The sequence below is a fragment of the Python bivittatus genome, unplaced genomic scaffold, assembly GCF_059951505.1.
Source record: "Python bivittatus isolate LINGU-HERP-01145 unplaced genomic scaffold, Pbiv_v1 ctg000250_np1212, whole genome shotgun sequence".
Classification (NCBI taxonomy): domain Eukaryota; kingdom Metazoa; phylum Chordata; class Lepidosauria; order Squamata; family Pythonidae; genus Python; species Python bivittatus.
This window is the reverse complement of record NW_028277057.1, coordinates 1954437-1973179: the sequence shown is the minus strand read 5'-3', so window position 1 is coordinate 1973179 and position 18743 is coordinate 1954437. Positions and strand designations below refer to the sequence as shown.

General features: G+C 44.8%; 1 protein-coding gene across 1 annotated transcript in view; it reads left to right on the top strand.

Annotated features, from left to right (window-relative positions):
* The window catches only part of GRHL3 (grainyhead like transcription factor 3), a 46126-nt gene that overhangs the window by 9701 nt on the left and 17682 nt on the right, over positions 1 to 18743 (top strand). The window contains exons 2-9 of the mRNA XM_025164028.2: positions 7910 to 8096; positions 9398 to 9459; positions 11184 to 11520; positions 14302 to 14375; positions 15128 to 15281; positions 15503 to 15614; positions 16097 to 16191; positions 16871 to 17029. Coding sequence (XP_025019796.2) covers positions 7910 to 8096; positions 9398 to 9459; positions 11184 to 11520; positions 14302 to 14375; positions 15128 to 15281; positions 15503 to 15614; positions 16097 to 16191; positions 16871 to 17029 — 1180 coding nt within the window. The remainder of the gene's footprint in view (positions 1 to 7909; positions 8097 to 9397; positions 9460 to 11183; positions 11521 to 14301; positions 14376 to 15127; positions 15282 to 15502; positions 15615 to 16096; positions 16192 to 16870; positions 17030 to 18743) is intronic.

Sequence of the window (18743 nt, the reverse complement as noted above, 5' to 3'; positions counted from 1 at the left end):
TGACGAAGCCTTGCAGCTGCATTCGTATGACATGCTCATCTTAGTTAGTTTTAACCTTGGTGAGATATGTGGCAGGTGGGGGAACTTATGGTGCTATGTGAATCCAAGCCTCTTGGTTACTTTATCATTCACTACATTTCACAAAGCTAGAAAGTCGACTAATTCACTAACCAATGGGGGGTATCCACAAGGTATGATAAAAAAAAGAAGAAGAAGAAGTCAAGATGGCGGCTACAACAGTGAGATTGGAGTTCCACCTTGCTATGTGGGTTGTGCATAAAAAACAGGCAGAGCTTTGATCACACTGTTGTGGCTGCCATCTTGACTCTTTTTTACCATACCCTGCGGACACCTCTGCTAACCAAGTTAAACAGGTTGTGTGAATACAGTTGATTGGGGTCTGGCAGGCTGGGATGGGATCTAGCATGGTCAGGATAGAGCCTTGTGGCTCCTGGTGGGTAAGATGGAAGGAGCTAGCCAATCTCAGTCTTTTCCACCCCTGGTCTCATTGCCTTCTGTTTGACTTAGATCAGTGTTTCTCAGCCTTGGCAACTTTAAGATATGTGGACTTCAACTTTCAGAATTCCCCAGCCAGCCTGGGGAATGCTGGGAGTTGAAGTCCATGCATCTTTAAGTTGCCAAGGGTGAGAAACACTGAGTTAGATGGTTGACTTGGATGGTTCTGCTCTCTTCTTTCTGCCCAAGTAGGAAGACGGGCCACCTTGTCTCTATCTTTGTTGACAAGGTGGATTTCCTACACCCCCTTTTACTCGCCCCTCTCTGCCTGACAGCTACACAAAAGAGAACAAGCTTGTAAAAAAGGAAAGTTTGTTTTACCAAACCAAATTGCCCAAAGACTGACGTTAGCATGACAAACTTTGGGAGGTAGAAAAAGGGTGGGGTGGGGATGGGAACCCTTCTGAAGGAGATTGGGGGCATTACCTGGGGCTCATCCCTGCCCTGTTTCAGACTTAAAGAGAAGTTTAAGGGCAAGGAGTGTGTGTGTGTGTGTGAAGATACCAGCAATAGAGTGTCTTCATATTTACATAGTTTTATAGCCTATGAATATGGGAATATTAGGTCTGATTGATTTGTTGTTTTTAGAATCACTTATTTACTTTTATTTAGATACAATATTGGATCTACAATTCACATCCTACTTTTTACGGAGCTATGCAACATGTTGAAAGATTGGGCAGTACAAATAGATCTTTATGACCACGATATATTTATTTTTTTCTGCATTTTTTTTCAGATAAGTATTGTTTTTAAAAAGATTGTGGAATTATTATTAAAACAGGGATTCTCCTAGGGAGAGGTTCAAAAGCAAAGAGGAAACCCATCTGTTTTTAGCTGGTGTCAATTTATTGCTGAAAAGCAGCACACAGTTTATAAATCGGCAGTAGGCATATGCAAGGAGGAGGAGGTCCACCAGCTAGATATTAGGACAGTGACGGTGCAAAGCTTCTGAGAGAACAGAAGAAAGACAGGATCACATGTAATCTCAAGCCATGGTTTGTTCAGCAAGCCCCAAGTGACTTAGGTCTATGGATCACGCGATGGTGTATGGTCCAACTTATATGCACTCTAAGTACGTTTGTTTTTTGATTTGCAGAGTGTTGGAGGACCTGACTTTGGCTGGTTCTCAGCAAGCACAGAAGTTGGCATATTCTCTCTGGGCTCCCAAAGCCCAAACGGCCACTAGGTGGTAACAGGGAGATACCCCAAACCCTAACTCTTTGTGGCCCAGAGCTGGAATGCCATAGTGGAGATGTCAACAAAGCAAAACCAGGGTAGATGTTCAGGGCAGAATGAACAGGAGGGTGTCAAACCAGCATGCTACATTTTGAAGTGAAATTATGAACAATTCAGGCAATTAAGCTGGCTTCTCCAGCAAGCCTTGGGGCAGATGTATCATAAAGTGTTTCATTCTTGGACTAGAGCAGTGTTTCTCAACCTTGGCCACTTGAAGATGGGTGGACTTCAACTCCCAGAATTCAACTCCCAGAATTCCCCAGCCAGCCATGCTGGCTGGGGAATTCTTGGAGTTGAAGTCCACCCATCTTCAAGTGGCCAAGGTTGAGAAACACTGGACTAGAGTGTTCTGTTAGAACTGAGTTTGATTATTGTCCCTGCTATAGAATTCTGATTTCGTTGTTGTTTCTCTGGTTCATATGTTTGTGTTGAAGCTTATTTTACAGAATAGACTATGTAAGCCACTCAGTTACTGGGTTCACACCCAATAAATAACAACAGCAGCAACATGGGGTGCTAAGCTCTGTCATGATTTCCTGAGCAAACCACATTTGCTGGGGTACACTGAACCCGCTGAGCCAGAAAACCATCGTTTACTAAACCCGGTGGCTGATCTGCACAAGTTAAATTCGCATCAAACAAATCCCAAGCTGCGTGAACCCACCCTAAAGCGAGAATTTTGAATTTGGAGTGATTTTGCGCAGATTAGTTGGGTAGCTTTTGACAGATTCTGCCTACATCCTCTAAACTCGGTCCACTTAAAAAGACCCCTGGGAATCCAAAGAAAAGCGATCAATGTCAGAAAGAAGGCAGGGGCGGCCAGTGCCAAGGCCAGAAGGGAAATCGCCTGGTTGCTGAATCCCCTTCGCCTTTCTCTCTGCTGCTTGTCATGCGAATATTTAGTCTGGCTGAAGGTTCTTGTCTGAACAGGATTAAACAGAGTCAACGGTGGTGAAACCTGAGTCATTCTATGGGGTGCTCCGTTGGAGACAGCCGGGGCGGCACTAAAACATAGGAACGGCTGCGTGAGAAAATTTTAAAGACAACGAAACTCGCACTAAAAAAAAAATCACAAAAAAACCCACCTGTTAAGAGTTTTTATGCAGGGAGTGAAACTAACAAGCATTATCCCGTGTCCCGTTGGGAGAGGCAGTGATGGGTGAGGGGGAGATAAAGGGAGCAGATCAGAGACAGGAACTTTTTCCTCTTCGGCAGTTTGAGCCTGGATGTTTCCTGCTTTCCTCTGATGGCCCCTGCTGGGGAACCACCATGGAAGTGCAAAAGGCACGATGGGCTTTCTTTTCGTGGCCAGCAAAAGAGCAAGTTTGGCTTATTGTCATGTGCAACTCACAAAGCTGAGCCTCAGTGTGTAATTTGGCGGGATGGGGGAGCGATAGGGACATAGCTCTTCGATTCGAAGTGTTTTGTTGCTTTAACAAGCTTCCTGTGCTTTTAGCCACAGTTTGAACCCATAGCTTACCTATGGCTCAGCTACAAAGAAAGTTCTTCTTGATGCTTTCTGCAGATTGAGCTGCTGTTGTGATAGGCTGTTGTTTTACTTGATCAGTTGGCAACTCTTGTGAATCAGACGTTTTCAAAAATACACACTTCTGAAACCTGCCTGGAACACAGGCACGGGTGTACTCTGGTGTGGAATGAAATAGCAAGCTGGCTTGGACACGCAGAAGCCATCTGATTTTGGGAAGAGGGTTAGGGTTATATCTACCTTGGTGCACCCTGGTGATTTCTGCTTTTGCAACCTAAAACAGTTGCTTGGCATTATTACTGTTATGGCCCAGCTCTTGTTCTCTATCCAGAGTCCAGCCTGGGATGAATGCATTGTCCTTCCTTGCACCAATCTCTGCCCGTGCTGAGCTAGGACCTGTTCTTCAGATGAAGAAGCTCAGCTCGAGGCATCTGCATTTCTCTTATTTCAAATCCAGCAAGTTGCATTTTGGTCCTCCGGCTATGCCTCCCTATCCCAGAATAGCCATACCAGCATTAAACGGCTTACTGTCAGCTTGGAATTGCTGATACCATCTCCAATACCATGAAGTATCTTCAGGAACAAAAGCAAGTGGATGGAAGAATTGAAGGAGCAGCTTGGGGGGAGAGGCGGGCCACCCACAAGATCTACCTGGGGCCTGAAAAATGTGGTTCTGGACACTCAGGGTCTTCTGCAGCCAATCTGTTCCATTAAACTAGAAGCCAAAGAGTTTATCCAGGATTGTGGGTTTCCTATTTGCTCAGCATCTGAAAGGAGATGCTGTGGAAGGAAGGGATGGTTCAAAGGAATAATTTGACCTTCACTCACTCAGAGTTTTGAAAAGGCTATTTGTGGATACTAGTGCATCTGGGCTGGAGAAATCCAGATGAGCAGAAAGAACTGAGGGGAGGATCCCTTTCTTGCTATCTAGTGGTCACCTACATTGTTGATGCCCATGTATGGTACCCCACGCTTTGTCCAAACGAGGCTGGGTGATCTGGAGCTCTAACAATGAACTGGATGGGGGGGTTTGAGGTCCATCCTATCTCCCCTTCTCTGCCACCCCTGACATAAGTGGGGCCTAGCCAAGTACCCACCCTCGATTCATAACTGTTATTAGCAACTCATAATAGCTGCTGGTTGACTCCAGGATGGCGGCGTGGAGGGTGATCTGAGAAAAAGTCTTGCCCTTGAGCCCAGGGCCTCTCTAACTGGAAAAGCACCCAAGGGTGGGGCTTGGCAACCCAAATGCATTCCCTCTCTCCCCCTGGCAGTGGAACTCTGTTTGATCTGCAGCCTGTCCTCTTTTCCATCACGGAAAATCAAGGCAGCAAGGAGCTACTTGGCCCCCACCTCCAACCCTTTCTCTCTTTGCAAACAAACCTGGATGTAAGCTATGCCCAGAGATTGTGACTCTCTCAAGAACTCCCTGTAGATCTCATGGGTGTCCAGGGAATTCAACTTGGACTCTCCCAAATCCAACATGGCTTTCACAATTCCAATCCCAACATGCAGGGGCTGTGGGTCCAGGTCAGGCCTGTAAAGGAGGAGAGAAGAAGAGTTTGGTTCTCTTTGTGTGCCTCGGTTGATGTCAGATAAGGGCCTGCTTCACACATCCTGCAGCATTTGCTGGATATAGCCTGTCGTGCAACTAGCTTTTCTGATTTGTAAATTGTGTTTTATTGTGATGGGGCACAGGTCAAGACAGTGGCTACAGCCATGTGATCAACCTCCACCCCTTTCTGGTGTGCATCAATTACTATTAAAAAGAGGGGGGGGCTTTGATTGCATGGTTGTGACTGCCATCCTGACCTTTTTGACCTCCCTGGAGGGTCCTGCTGGTAAGGGGCTAATTCAGTCATTGATGCTTGAACAAACCCATAGCTTAGAGCGGTGTTTCTCAACTTGGGGACTTTAAGATGTGTGGACTTCAACTCCCAGAATTCCCTAGCCAGCCATGGCTGACCAGCTGGTTAGTTCATTTCTCTGTCTTCTGTGACAGTATCCCAGAGAGGCCCTACAAAAATGGGCACATGGGGCAGGGGGAGTATAGCTCTATGAATTCCCTGGAATCAGGAACAAACACAAACAAATAAAACCAAGTTCCTGCCATGAAGAGCTTGTACCCCAACTTTCTCCAATGTGGTGTTCTCCAGGCAAGTGCCATTAGCTTCCATGCTAAAATGAGGCTTATGAAGATTAGCCTAACACATCTGGGCATCATACTGGGGATATTAAAAGGGCCCAGAAGGAAAGTATTTCCCTTGGTGTGAGTGTCAGGCAGTCCTGTCTAGGACACGTGTTAGAAGATCGGGAGCCATCTCTCAAGTCTGTTTCCCTTTTTTGTTTTAAATGGAGAATGTCTTCAGTGATGATCTTATAATATAGGAAATTAAATCATAGTCTACTCTTTAGGTCAGATTTCTGTTATCAGTTGCCCTCCAGATGTGTCAATATTATAGTTCCAGCTATCATGATCTGAACATAGGTGGAGAACATCTGGTTGGAAAGGGTAAATTTAGATACAGAGATCCCAGATAGACCTTTGTAGTTTGAAACCAGCAGTTTGAATTGAGTCCAAAAATGAAGCTCAATTCAGTGAGAACAAGGGAGGATCCTGGGTGGTTCCACATAAAAGTTAATGTTGCCATCTTCTGCACCTGCCAGTGTGCCTGCACCTTCTTCAAGGGTGGCCCCATTAATTAACAGATTGTAGTAATCCAGGGATGGGCAAACTGCAGCCCCAAGGTCACATGCAGAGACTAAGTTCCTTTTCTGTGGTCCCCGCTGACCCCTTTGACTCCTCTTGTTGAAAGTCATCAGTGTGGCTTCCTGCCATTTTGAGAAATGAAATGCGCAAACTTGGAGGGCTATGCTAGAAAATACTGAAAGCTTAACATAATTTGAAAAACCAAAAATTCACCCCCAAATCAAGGGGGAAAAAATCATAGCCCCAACCATGTATATGAGATGGTCCCACCTACTAGAATCATTGCTTCATCTTCTGAGACCCTCAGCTCCTCAAAAAATGTCACATGCTGCCCCCAGCCATCCAAGAACCCGAGGAGATTACAAAATTGGGATCATGCCAGACAAACTAACATTTTAGTAATCTTCCTCTTGGAGATTTTTCAGAAGACAGGAGAGGAGTCTTATTCACAGTTTTTGTGTATTTCATAGCTGCTAGCCTTTCTGTTGCTGTAGAATCTTCCCATGCCTTTGGGGAGAAATGCAAATCCCAGAAACTGAATAATCAGCTGAACTTTTGGCAAAGCAAAAGCAAGGGTGTTAGGCCATTCGGGGCACATCCATTTTCCCTTCTCTTTTGCATTTCAAAACATTTTGCAGGAACCGTTCCAGGCCTTTGTTCAGATTAATAACTGCATCATGAGAATGTCATAGTTTGCCCTCGATGTAATCACATTAAGATGCAATTAACCCAAAGAGGGTGTGAAAGAGAGAAACTGAGCCGTATTTCACAAAGAAGGAGAGAAGGGAGAAAACCAGGAGGTCTGATCTGGAGAACATCTAAAGAACTTGTGGAGGATATCAGTGTCCAAACAAAATCCTCACCTTAACAGCGAGCGTGAGAACCAGAGGCCCACTCAGGTGGGAAGACCCACTCGAGAACAGGGGTGGGAAACTGTGATCCTTGGAAGCGCGAAAGGTTAGGCTGCCAAAAATTGGTTGTGATTCAAGTTTTCAGGGGTGGGGTGTTAAAAAAAAAAAAAGAGAAAACACGAGAAAAATAGGCACATTCCTCTTGTATTTTGTCAGTACTGGTGTCAAGTTTCTTCCTGAGCACAATTCAAGCCCTTGGCTTTGATCTAAAACACTGTACAATATAAAGAAACATGTCCACTATTTTAATCTTGGTTAGGGACCTTTTTCTAGAATTGGGCAGTTCACAGAGACAGAGCCTTCTTCGGTTTGGCACCTTAAATGTAATTTTTTATTCCTCAAGAACAGGCTGTATTTTGTATTAGCTTCCCCCCCCACCCCCAAATCTCTTGCAAACCCTGCAAACCTTTATTCTGTAAGGTTTCAGTGAATAACACTTGAGTGCTATTTTAATTGTGATCTCTTGGGTGGATTTGTTCCAGATAAGTTTTATTGTCTGTCTCCCCGGCTGCTGTTGGAGTTGTTTAATTACTTCTCTTTTATTGCTGTAGTTTGTTTTAGCGTCCGCATCTTGAAAGTTCTTTTACTGAAAGACATGACAGAAATGCCTTTGGTTGTCATTGTTGCTAAACAGAGTTACCATTAGTTCAGTAAAGAGACTTTTCAAAAAATGAGCCACGGTCGCTCAGTTTGGCTCTAGACTGTCTTTCAGGACTACATCTATAGCTTGTTTGTTTTTCGCCAATAATAAAATCCCACCCATCTAGAACTCCTAGGGCAGCTCGCAATTAAAAGATAAAACAATAAAAGCACAACAAATTGCATAATCTATGACTGTGAGAAAGTGCAGGAACAGGCAAGCAAAGGAGGGGATGGGAACACACCGAGAACAGGGTTACTCATTTTGCTCATATATTCAGTTCTTTGTATCTCGCCCCAAAATCCCACAGAACGTTTTTGCAAAGAGCCACCCAAAATTGTGTCTCTGGTTCAACTTCCCCTTGGAAACATCCTAGAGATCGATGTGTCTGTTTGTGTCCCATTCAGTTTCATGTCTGTGCGTCTTCTGAAAAACGACGGGATGGGCTTGCAGAAGTACTCCTATATGAACGAAGACGAAGCTTGGAAGAGTTATCTGGAGAACCCTCTAACAGCTGCCACCAAGGCCATGATGAGAGTGAACGGCGATGATGACGGCGTGGCAGCCCTGAGTTTCCTCTACGACTATTATATGGTATGAAGAGCAATCAGTGCAGGGGAGGCAGCCTTGGGGGTGGGGATGGGGTATGAGAATCTGGTGGGTGCACTCACAAAATGGCTGCCACAGCAGGCCTGGCAAGTCCCCAAATGCCCATTGACCAGAAGCCCTTTGTACGGTTGCAGATAAACATGATGCTAAAGACTGGTGTTTGGCTTTGCCATGTGCTGGCTTCCCACTTAATTCAAAGAATCATTCACATGTCAGGTAGGGCAGGAGGCTGCTGGTCACCCAAAGAAATGACATGGGGCACATCAGTGACTACAGGCACCATGTTGCTATCACAGGAGTAACTAAAGGCTCTGTAACCATTTATAAGGACCTTGCTGCAGGGCATAAGAAAACTTGCAAATTTCTGAAGCTTTCTTCATATCACAAGGGGTTCTTTACAGCATTCTTCTCCAACCTTTTGTCCTCCAAATGTGTTAGACTAACTCCCACAAACCCTAGCCACCATAGCCAATGGAATTCTGGGTGTTGTAGTCCTACTTTGGAGGACAGCAGGTTAAAGAAGATTACTTTAGTGGGATTATGCAAAATTCAATGTATAACCCACCTTTCTACCCAGAATGGCACTCAAGGTGGCCATGGTTGAATGGTGGTCTATTCATTGAATCTCAAAGTTCTTTTTTTAAAAAAAAATAATTTCCACTGCTATATCCATAGCAAGGGTAGGCAACCTTCTGGTAAGTGAGTACTTAATGTTTTTTGCAAGGAAGTGAAGGTGCAGCAGAGAGGGTGATGATAGAATATTGATTATCAGGGCAAAGATAACAATCTTGACCTCCCAACAAATGGATTGACTGCAGCAGTATTCACACAACACACTTAACCTGGTCAATTATAAAACTGGTGTCTGCATTCACCTAACATGCTAAGCCTGACTTGTGTGAATCTTGATTCATTCTTTTGTGGGGGGTGGGGTTGCCTTAGAGCAGTGTTTCTCAACCTTGGCAGCTTGAAGATGTGCGGACTTCAACTCCCAGAATTCCACAGCCAGCAAGGCTGGCTGGGGAATTCTGGGAGTTGAAGTCCGCACATCTTCAAGCTGCCAAGGTTGAGAAACACTGCCTTAGAGTATATGCAAATCCAGACTGCCTGATTAGTATTTACATCTCAATGTATGGTGCAAACCTAAAAAATATGGTTAATTTGGCAACCAAGTTAAAGGCATTGTGTGAACAGTTGTGATCAGACAATGGAGAGTCAACTTGGGATATCACCCTTATCTGCAGGCCATGTTTATTTTTATTTTTATTTTTTTTTCTCCTTGCTAGGTGCCAAAGGAAAAGCGAATCCTTCCATCTGGAACACCAGGGCGCAGTGAAGTTGGGAAGAGGTAAGAAAGAATTCTGTCCTTGTATGTAAACTGAAAAAAAAACTTATTATTTCTAGCAAATGAGGACTTCATAAATCCATGCTATGAAACACCTGTTTCTTTAGTCCAAAAAATAATTGAAAGGTGTGTCAGTAGGTGAAGACAATGGGAGGACTGGAATCTACATTTTCTTATTAGATTACAGGTTATGACAGATTTGGGGGGAGGGGGGTAACAGAGCAGTACTAAAAAAGCTATTTTCATGCCTTTTGGATCTGTGACTACCTCCTGCATGATAGTCCTGGTACACCAGAAAGCTGAGATTGTAGGTTGGTTTATTCCTGCCTTGCTCCCATCCCTGAACTAGGATCAGATGTAACATGCTGGTTATGCACCCAATAAACTATCTTCAGTTTTGGAAAGCTTTACTCTGCTTCCAGATGTATACAGCAGGAAGTGGCAACCTGTGGCTTGCCAGGAGCTGCTGAATTTGAATGCCCAGCAGCCCTAGTGTGCATGCCTAATGAAAAAGGAGCTTGGACGCTGTACTTCAGCAATATCTGGTGGGACACTGTTTGCTATTCCTGGTAGAGAAAGAGGATTCTGCAGCTGATTGACAGCCACCACAAAGCTATGGGAAGAGACAATCTCTGCTCAGATATTGGGCAGAGGTGGTGTGCTTAGAAGAACATCCCAAGTCAGTCTTAAAGTTGGTGGAGACAGATCCATGATGGTTGGGGTGGACAATAGGAACAAGCATGGCAGATCTTAGAGTGCTAGTTTTGACGAGTAAAAAGATGATTCTGTAATGCTATTTTCTTGATTCTGGCTTAAGGCTAGAATCTCATCTGAGGCCCCCTAGGTAGCTGAGGACAACGAGAACTAGGAACAGCAGTGTCTGTGCAACATTTCTGCACGGCATGTAAGGTGATAAACAGCTTTCTCTTTCAACTGCTTTCAAAGCAATTTACACCCACCCTTTCATCCTTCTTGGCTCCCGTGCTTTCCAGAGAATTTCTCCTGGACAGATTCAACAGGCCGTAGGTATCTCTTTGGACTCTATGTACCCTTCAGCTATGTGCTTTACATCTGCTTCTGAACAACTGCATGGAAGTTGAAGATAAGCAATTGGGGGTGGGGGTAGTTTGCTGGGCCAAGCTAGAGGACTGAACAACTCAGCTGGAACCTTTGGCTGGAGAAAGAACTGGACTGTGGAAGAAGGCGGAGTGGACCTGGCACTGGAATAATAATTATTATTAATGAGATGGTGGACAGGACCAAGCAAAATCTCCTGAATCTCTTGTAGCAGGGAAAGATAGCCTATAACCTTCCAGGTGTTGCTGAGCTCCACTCAGGATTCTGGGAGTTGTAGTTGAGCTCTTTCTGGAAAGCCATGAGTTGTCCATCCCTGTCTTTTAGCCTTGCAGAGCATTTTAGGGAAGAGTCTCGGGAGCACTGTGAATGGGTGATGTGGGAAAATCCTGTGAGAACCTGGACTTGCACTCAAGGTGTGTACAGCTGCTGTGCATTAAATAGGGATGGATATTGGAAATGGCTGCATGGTAAACTTTTCATTTAGCAGAATGAAAACGAAAGAATAATCTGATCAAGTTCTGATTTACAGTTACTAAGTGGAGTAATGGTTAGCCCTGGTAAGCTATCACTCCACAAATTCCTGAATTAAATGTCCTTTCATTGGCCTTGTGTTGCTAAGTCCTTTTGCCCGGCTCCTCCTTCTCTTTTAGGCATTGCCACGGGATGGAGTACGAACCAGAGATTTCTTCCTTCGAAAGCTCTGCTCAGCTCATGAAGCTTCTGGCTGAAAATGTTTCAGTGAACCAAGAATATCCGGACTTGCCCAAGAAGAATGGTTTAGGCTTTGAGGGCATCTCTTCTCCTCACAAGCCACCAGCTTTGCCTCCAGGTCCCAGCAAACTAGAGAGCAATCCTGAGAATTATATGATTACTTCAGGAGACATGTACGACAACAGCTCGCTTAATTCCCTCTTTGACTCCATCCATGTGGCTCCACCCCAGCAGAGATGGCAGCCAGATAGCACCTTTAAAGAAGACCCTGAGGAGGTCAGAATTTATGCAAGGTCCTTGCTTGAAGTTATCAAGTCAAGGATGGTCTGCAATGTACATCAGTGACACCAATAAGTCGGGCTTCCCTAGCCATGTGGCATCCAGATGGGTTGGACCACAACTTCCAAAATCTCCAGCCATCACAGCTGGTTGGTTATGGGAACTGTAATCCAGCATATCTGGAAGACACAAGATTTGGGAAAGTTGGGAAAACTAAATATTAATATGTAGCGTAAAATCCAGCTTTTTTGAAATCCAGAATGTTTGGAGGAACCCAGGCAGGGCCATCTCGGCTTGGCCAGCAGCCTGGTTTGGAGTCAAGCTGTGTGGTTCTGCCCACTTCTGTGCAGGATGTGACATGTATGGTATAAATGGGAGCAGCACAAATTGTGGCAATTAGGCGTGTAAAGGAGTGTCCCTTTCATACCAAGTCAGTTGTCATGAAGATTCAGCAGGACGAAGTCACATTTTGGGGGGGAATTCAGCTGTTCCTTAAATAGTCTTCTTGCTTATAGTTAACCATAGTGTTCAGTGACTACAGCTAATTTCTCAATCGCTCTTCTCCATCACACCAGGCCAGTGCAGAAGAGCTAAGAGTTGAGAAACAGGAAATTATGGAAGCTTGGTCCACCCTTAGCAATTACTGGCCCTGAATCCTGATGGGATTTGTTCCCTTTCATCCTGGTTCAAGGAAAAGCAACCTTTATGGACTGGGAAATAATATGGATTGGAATTCTCCGAGGAGGTGTTAGGCACAGTCCCAAATGGCCTGCTCAGGGGAGATTCCGTACAGTCTGTGAACACAATAACCCTGATCGCTAACTCCCAGTCAGTTATATCACGTGAACAAGTTACTGAGGGATCCTTACAACCTCCAAGACAGAAAGAACATCCTAGAGCAGCCCCAAGGAAACAGGGCTCTTCTAGAAATTCTGTCTCTATCTCCTTTTTTACCTTTTGGGGTTCCATGGCAAAGGAGAGTGACAAATGGACCGAAAGGGTTGGGGATGGGTAGGGATCCTTGCCTGTCCACAGAGAGGTGCACACCAGTCAGGCCATCATGGCTTCTTCCTTACTTTTTTGGGAAAGGGGAAGGGGGTGGTTTGGAAGCAAAAGTCCTTGTTTTACAGTTTTCTGTAAAAAAACAGGACTTACAAGCCTCCGTTCCAGGAACTGGAAGGACTTAAGAAAATGGCCAGTACAAGACTGAGCAGTTGATGGACAGAAGCAGGCAGTTGATTGATGGGAATGAGTAGATTGATCTGGGAGGTTACTCCTGTTCAGTCAAGCTGTCCAAACAGGACCAGTGGCTGCCATGGCGGAAATGACCAGTCACTCATTTTCCAGAAGGAAAACATCTTCCAAGATGAGTTCTCTACCATCCCAAAGAAACCACTGTGGAACCCAAAGGTCTTGTAGCACATAAGCAGGCCCAAAGTTTGTGTTCTGCTTTGCAGCAGGCCAATTTCCTATTTAACCCTTCAGTTAAAACTATCAGGGAACCAGGATGTACCAAAGTGTCCAGCAATAGACTAACATCCAAAGACTCCCAGGTTGCTATTTATTTTTTGCTAGGTTTGTAGCCTGTCTTTCATTGAGGAGCTCATTAGGACCCCCTCCTCTAGTTTTTCCCCATAACCACAATTGGATGAAGTTTGTTGGTCTGAGAGAGGGTGACTGGCCCACAATCCCCCTGGGATCTTCTGTGGGTGAGGGGGGATTAGAACCCAGGTCTCTCTGCCTCTAGACCAACATCATAATCACTACATCGCACTAGCTCTCACCCTTGCTTTCTCTTAGGTTTGTGTGGTGTGATCCCAAACACTGTGGTTTGTAAACCATGGTTTATGGCTTAATGTTCTGCATGAACTATCTCCTGCCTTGCTTGCTCTTCTCTTTACCCTCATCCAGTTTGCCTGGGATCTAAAGGAAGCTGGGCAGGTTTCAAAATACAAAACGACTCACACCAAGCTCTTTTGGTTTTCTTCTACTGGAACACCACCTTTTATGTACAAAGAGTAATTAAAATAGCTTAGCAACATCCTTGCAAACGTGGCTGAGGACAGGAGGCAAGGACACTGGAGATCAAAGGAAGATCTTCCACTTAAAACACAAGAAGAACTTTCCCAACCTGGTTCTCCAGCTGTGCTAGACTACAGCTCCCAGAAATCCCTTTCTTTGGGTCTGGTTGCTGGTTGAAATTCTACTCCGACACTTTTAGAGAGCACCAGACAGGGGAAAGCTGTGGTGGGATTAGACTTCTGGGGAAGAATATTGCCTTTTCTCATGGTTGCTCAACCATTTCCTTACACCTAAACCCAGAACATGTCTTCATATTTGCTCCTAGTTCATAAGGAGGTTGCTATCTAGGAAGTGGTTTGGATTGGAATGGGTTTGGTTGGTAAGTTCTTTCCTGGCAAATTTTCCTCCTGCTGCATCTAATCCATCACCATTTCATTCCTCTCTCTCCCTTTCTCTCTTCCTTAGAACTTGTTCTGGGGGTTGCAAAAAATAGCACTCCCTTTTTCAAGGGCTGATTATGTGGTTCTGAGTACAGGGTGGTTCCAGCTTGGTCTGCCCTGCTGTCCTACTTGTTTAGCAGCTGCCTGGGACAGTTAAGGCGATGGTGCTTTTTTTCTTGATCCTCTACTCCTCCATGCAGGCAAAGGTTAATCTGCTAAATTTCTACATACCCAATTTGCCTTGGATCTGGGAGCTGGGGAGGTTTCAAAATACTGAAGAATTCACACCAAACTCTTCTGGTTTTGTTCTCTGCAGTCCTTGATCTTCAATGATATCCTAAAGGCAGAAGCCCCGTGTTCAGAAGGTTATTCCATCAGTGACACCAAGACGTAAGTGAAAAGTTTTCTCCTGGACTATTTAGCCTCCAACAGAGAAAAAAACTGTTATCTTATTTATTTATTTATTTTTTACCAAGCATTTCCTACATTGGTGTACATGGTTATCCCTCTTTTCCGAATCTATAAGTTGGGCTCACTTGAGAACAGTTGGGCACTTCCACACAAAGTCTTAGAGCTGCTCCTGAATCCATGCTGCATTTCAGTGATCCCATGGTAATGGCTCTATTCAGCAAGTGAGCTAATTTATTTCCAGCTCAGCTGTCATATAGTATATCCCAAACCTCTGCAATCCAGTTTTCCAGCTGAAATCCTGGAGTTCTGCAGAGATTAGGGATGAGCTGTTGTCCAGTGACAGGAACGCCTCATTCCCGGGCTGTCCCCCCTCCTCCATGGAGCTTTCATGCCAAGACACTACCATTTCATCATTTGCAGTTACATAGGAAACAGAGAGACAAAGGGCAGAGAGGCCCTTGTGGCAACTGCAATGACTTTTTGAACACCATTAAACCAGAAGACCAGCACAGAAGCTGGATGGGTTCTTGGTTGATGCTGTTTTTAAGCTCTCCTATCGATTAGCAGATGAGAGTTCTAGTTGGCTCATGAACTGGGATTTGTCCAGCTTTGTAGTCTCACTATATTGGTGTCACTGTGGCATGAAAGAAAAACATGTTGGCTCTTGGGTGATTCCTTGTGTGTTTTTCCAAGTAAAATCTCTTTCTGTCTCTTTAATGGTTCCATTCCAGTGACTTTGAATACACCTTGGGATCCCCTAAAGCTATTCATATCAAGTCAGGTGATTCACCCATGGCGTACCTCAACAAAGGACAGTTCTACCCAGTTACTCTGAGGACAGTTGGAGACGCCAAATGTTTACGCTTGTCCTCAAATAAAGTGAAGGTAAGTGACATGAGGCCAAGTTTCCACCAAAAAGCATGGCCCTTGGAGGGTTCATTTTCAGAAACCAGAGCTATTCCAGCCAATAGCCACGGAGATTTCGAAAGTGATTGTCAATCTTGAAATGTTACTCCAAAGGTGGTTTTGGTTTTGCAAGTGAATTTATAAATAAGCACTTGGAAGAAGTTAATAGAATCTATTCTGGCTTCCTTCCCTTTTTCTAGAGTGTTGTGATGGTCGTTTTTGACAATGAAAAGATCCCAATGGAACAGCTCAAATTCTGGAAACATTGGCATTCACGCCAACCAACAGCGAAACAGAGAGTCATCGATGTTGGTACGGAGTTTAACTACTTCGCGGTGTCTTATCCAAGACAGAACAAAAATGGATAGGAGGGCCTTCTCCCAAACAACTTATCTGGTAGACTCTATTTGAACTGCTTCAGGTCCATGGGGCTGGGAAGCAGAGCCTTTTCCACTGTCATGGAGGGACTCCTGCTGATTTCTATTTCCCCCCTCCATGACCCTCCTTCTCCTCCAGCTGTTTATCAGGATGATGGTGAGGGCCAGGAATTTCACTCATCACCTGGAGCGGACTATGGCCATTTTTGTGATACCCATGGTCAGAATAGCTCTTAAGATTGAGAGCATTGGATGGAGGTGGAACTTTCCTAGATCTTAGCCACTGAATCCAGAGGAAAGTTTAGGAGTAGTTCTGAGAAGTAAAAATGTTGAGTTATCACACCTTTTTAAGGTAATGATAGCTAAGTAACTATAACTGGTCAGTTAAAGAAGAAATGCTGTTTTTGTCTCTTTTAGCTGACTGTAAAGAGAATTTCAATACTGTGCAGCACATTGAAGAGGTAGCTTATAACGCCTTATCCTTTGTCTGGAACATCGCTGAAGAAGCAAAGGTAGGTCTGGGGGTCTGAAAGAGGACTACCTCCTAGTGCCGGGCAGAAAAATTACCCTGCATTTTTGAAAACTGGCTCTTATTTAATTTCATGAAGAAGAATTTGGTTTAGAAATTTTAAAGGAGAAAAAGGTCTAGGTGAAGTTCTCATGGGTGGAGTGTGGTGTTCTATCACATATTGAGTAATGATGTGGCCAAGGGTTGTGTATTAATGTCCTGACTTTCATTGGACCATCATCTCTCCAGCACTCTGCCCTCTTCCCGGCTTCCCACACTTCCATGAAATAGTTGCAAGGGAAGACAACTCTCCTCTCATCATTTTTAAGTTGTTGTGTTACTGTCACCATGAAGAGGAAGCCCTCTCCTTGAGAAATTGTTGGAGAATTTCTCCTTCTCCTGAAGAAATTTGGAGAAATGCCCCCCCCCATTTTTCTACCCACAAATTTGGTAGAAAATTTGGAAAAGAACACTTTGAACCAGCCCATCTCCAATAATTACTCTCTTTTGGTTGTGGCCTTTTGACTTTCACCTTGGTTAGGAATGGCTTTTCTGAGCAGTGAGTCTGGGCCATTGCAATGACTCCCACCCACCCATTTGACACCACTAGAGCTTGAGTTCACTCCCTCTTTCAGGGCTACGATGGGACCCAGATCCATAATGGTTTCCATTCGCTTTTGCAGGTGTTCATTGGTGTGAACTGCCTGAGCACAGACTTCTCCTCCCAAAAAGGTGTGAAGGGCGTCCCGCTGAACCTCCAGATCGACACTTACGACTACAGCACTGGGACAAACCGGCTTGTCCACCGAGCCGTCTGCCAGATCAAAATATTCTGCGATAAGGTAGAGTGAGGGGAGACTTTGGCAAATTTTGTGCACGGGCTGGGTGTGTGTGTGTGGAAAGCCTTGGGGTGGTTGATGAGCCAGGGGTCACCGTTGCTGCTTCTTGAACACCAAGTCTTTTGGAGAGAAACTTTGCAAGCAAGAGCTGAAGTGCCAGATTTGGGCGCTGAGGAAAGTTAAAGATGAACAACTAAACCTTCTGGCCTGTTGTGCCTTTGAATATTGCCCATGACCTCTCCCCCTGCACCTGCCTGCCCCCAGTTAAGCCTAGGGAGAAAGGTCTCATTGGTGTGAATGGAATTTCCCCCCTTCTAAGTTTGAATGCAGGGAGGGTGATAGTTGAGAACAAAGGATAAAGAAAGCGAAGGATTCTTGCTCTACTGTTCCCCCCCTCAACTGCCCGATCACCCCCCACCCCATGCAGCAATTAAGTTTAGGGGGGGGAAACATTATTAACCTCAAGTCTAATTGGTAGGTAATTGGGGGCAGGGAGGGGAATTAAAAAGAAAAGAGAGATGAATCAGCAGGAGCCATACAAGGAGGGAGGAAGGTGGATAGATCAAGATGCATGAATGGGGTGGGTCCAGGGCTGGCACCCATGGCTTGGAATACGTCTACTGGTAGAATGTGGCACCCGGAAGATTGAGAAAGGCAGGGTGCACATTCAGTCAATGATTACGCATGATCAAAGGGCTCATCCCTGACCTAAGTAGTATTAGAATTCAGGTGTGGGCAAGTCAAGATTGAGGAATGCCTGGCTTTCAAAGAACTTCCCTTCTTTAGAACATAGCTGGTGGGTTGGGTGTAACTTCTAGAGGATGTTTGGTCCATCAGCCAGAAGAAGGGGCATCTACAGGGGGATAATGTCAAAAAAGCCAAGATGGTGGCCCCCACCATGATCAAGGCCCCACCCCTTTTAATGTGTGGTTGTGTGAAAAAGAGGCAGGGCTCCAATCACACAGTCACAGCTGCCATCCTGATTTTTTGAAGCCCCTGAAGATGCCCTGGACAGAATTCTTCATGCCTGTCTTATGGCACAAATCAGAGTATTCCATGGAAAGAGTTTTCCTGTCAACTGAGGTCAGCCTCCCCCCTGCAAATAACAACTATACTAATAATGTGCTGGGTGGTTGGTGAAAGTTGAACTCTCAGGACCAGCCCTCCCCCACTGCCCCCCCTCGGCTGCTCACTCTTTCACAGTGTTATTTGCGTTTGGAAACTACTTGGCTACCTTTCAAAAGATGTGTGTTAATTGCATTCACACAATTAATATTAGGGAGTATTTGTCTCTAAATTAAATGTTGGAATTTGCAATCAGCTGTGTTGGGCAAATGTAGAAAATTGTTCAATTCAGTAACTGGGTTCAGAGTATTGTATAAACAGAACTAAGAGACAACAAATCGAACCCTAATCAGAGCTGAGAAAACATGATTCTTGAGTTCATATACAAACAAATAAGTATTATGTCCTAATGCGATAGTCTGATTTATGCAACATGCTGAGACTGGTTGGATTCCCACAAGTGGAACCACAAACACCCGTTTTAGTCTAGGTTAGCATAATTGTGTGAATCCAGACAATGTTTGGAAGGGAGAGGGTTTTCGGCCCCCACCTCCCCCAACATCCCCTGCATCACCAGACTGAAGGCACGTCTAACTTCTGAGTTAAGGCTGTTTTCCATCAAAACATGGCTATTTGGGGGAAGACACATTGG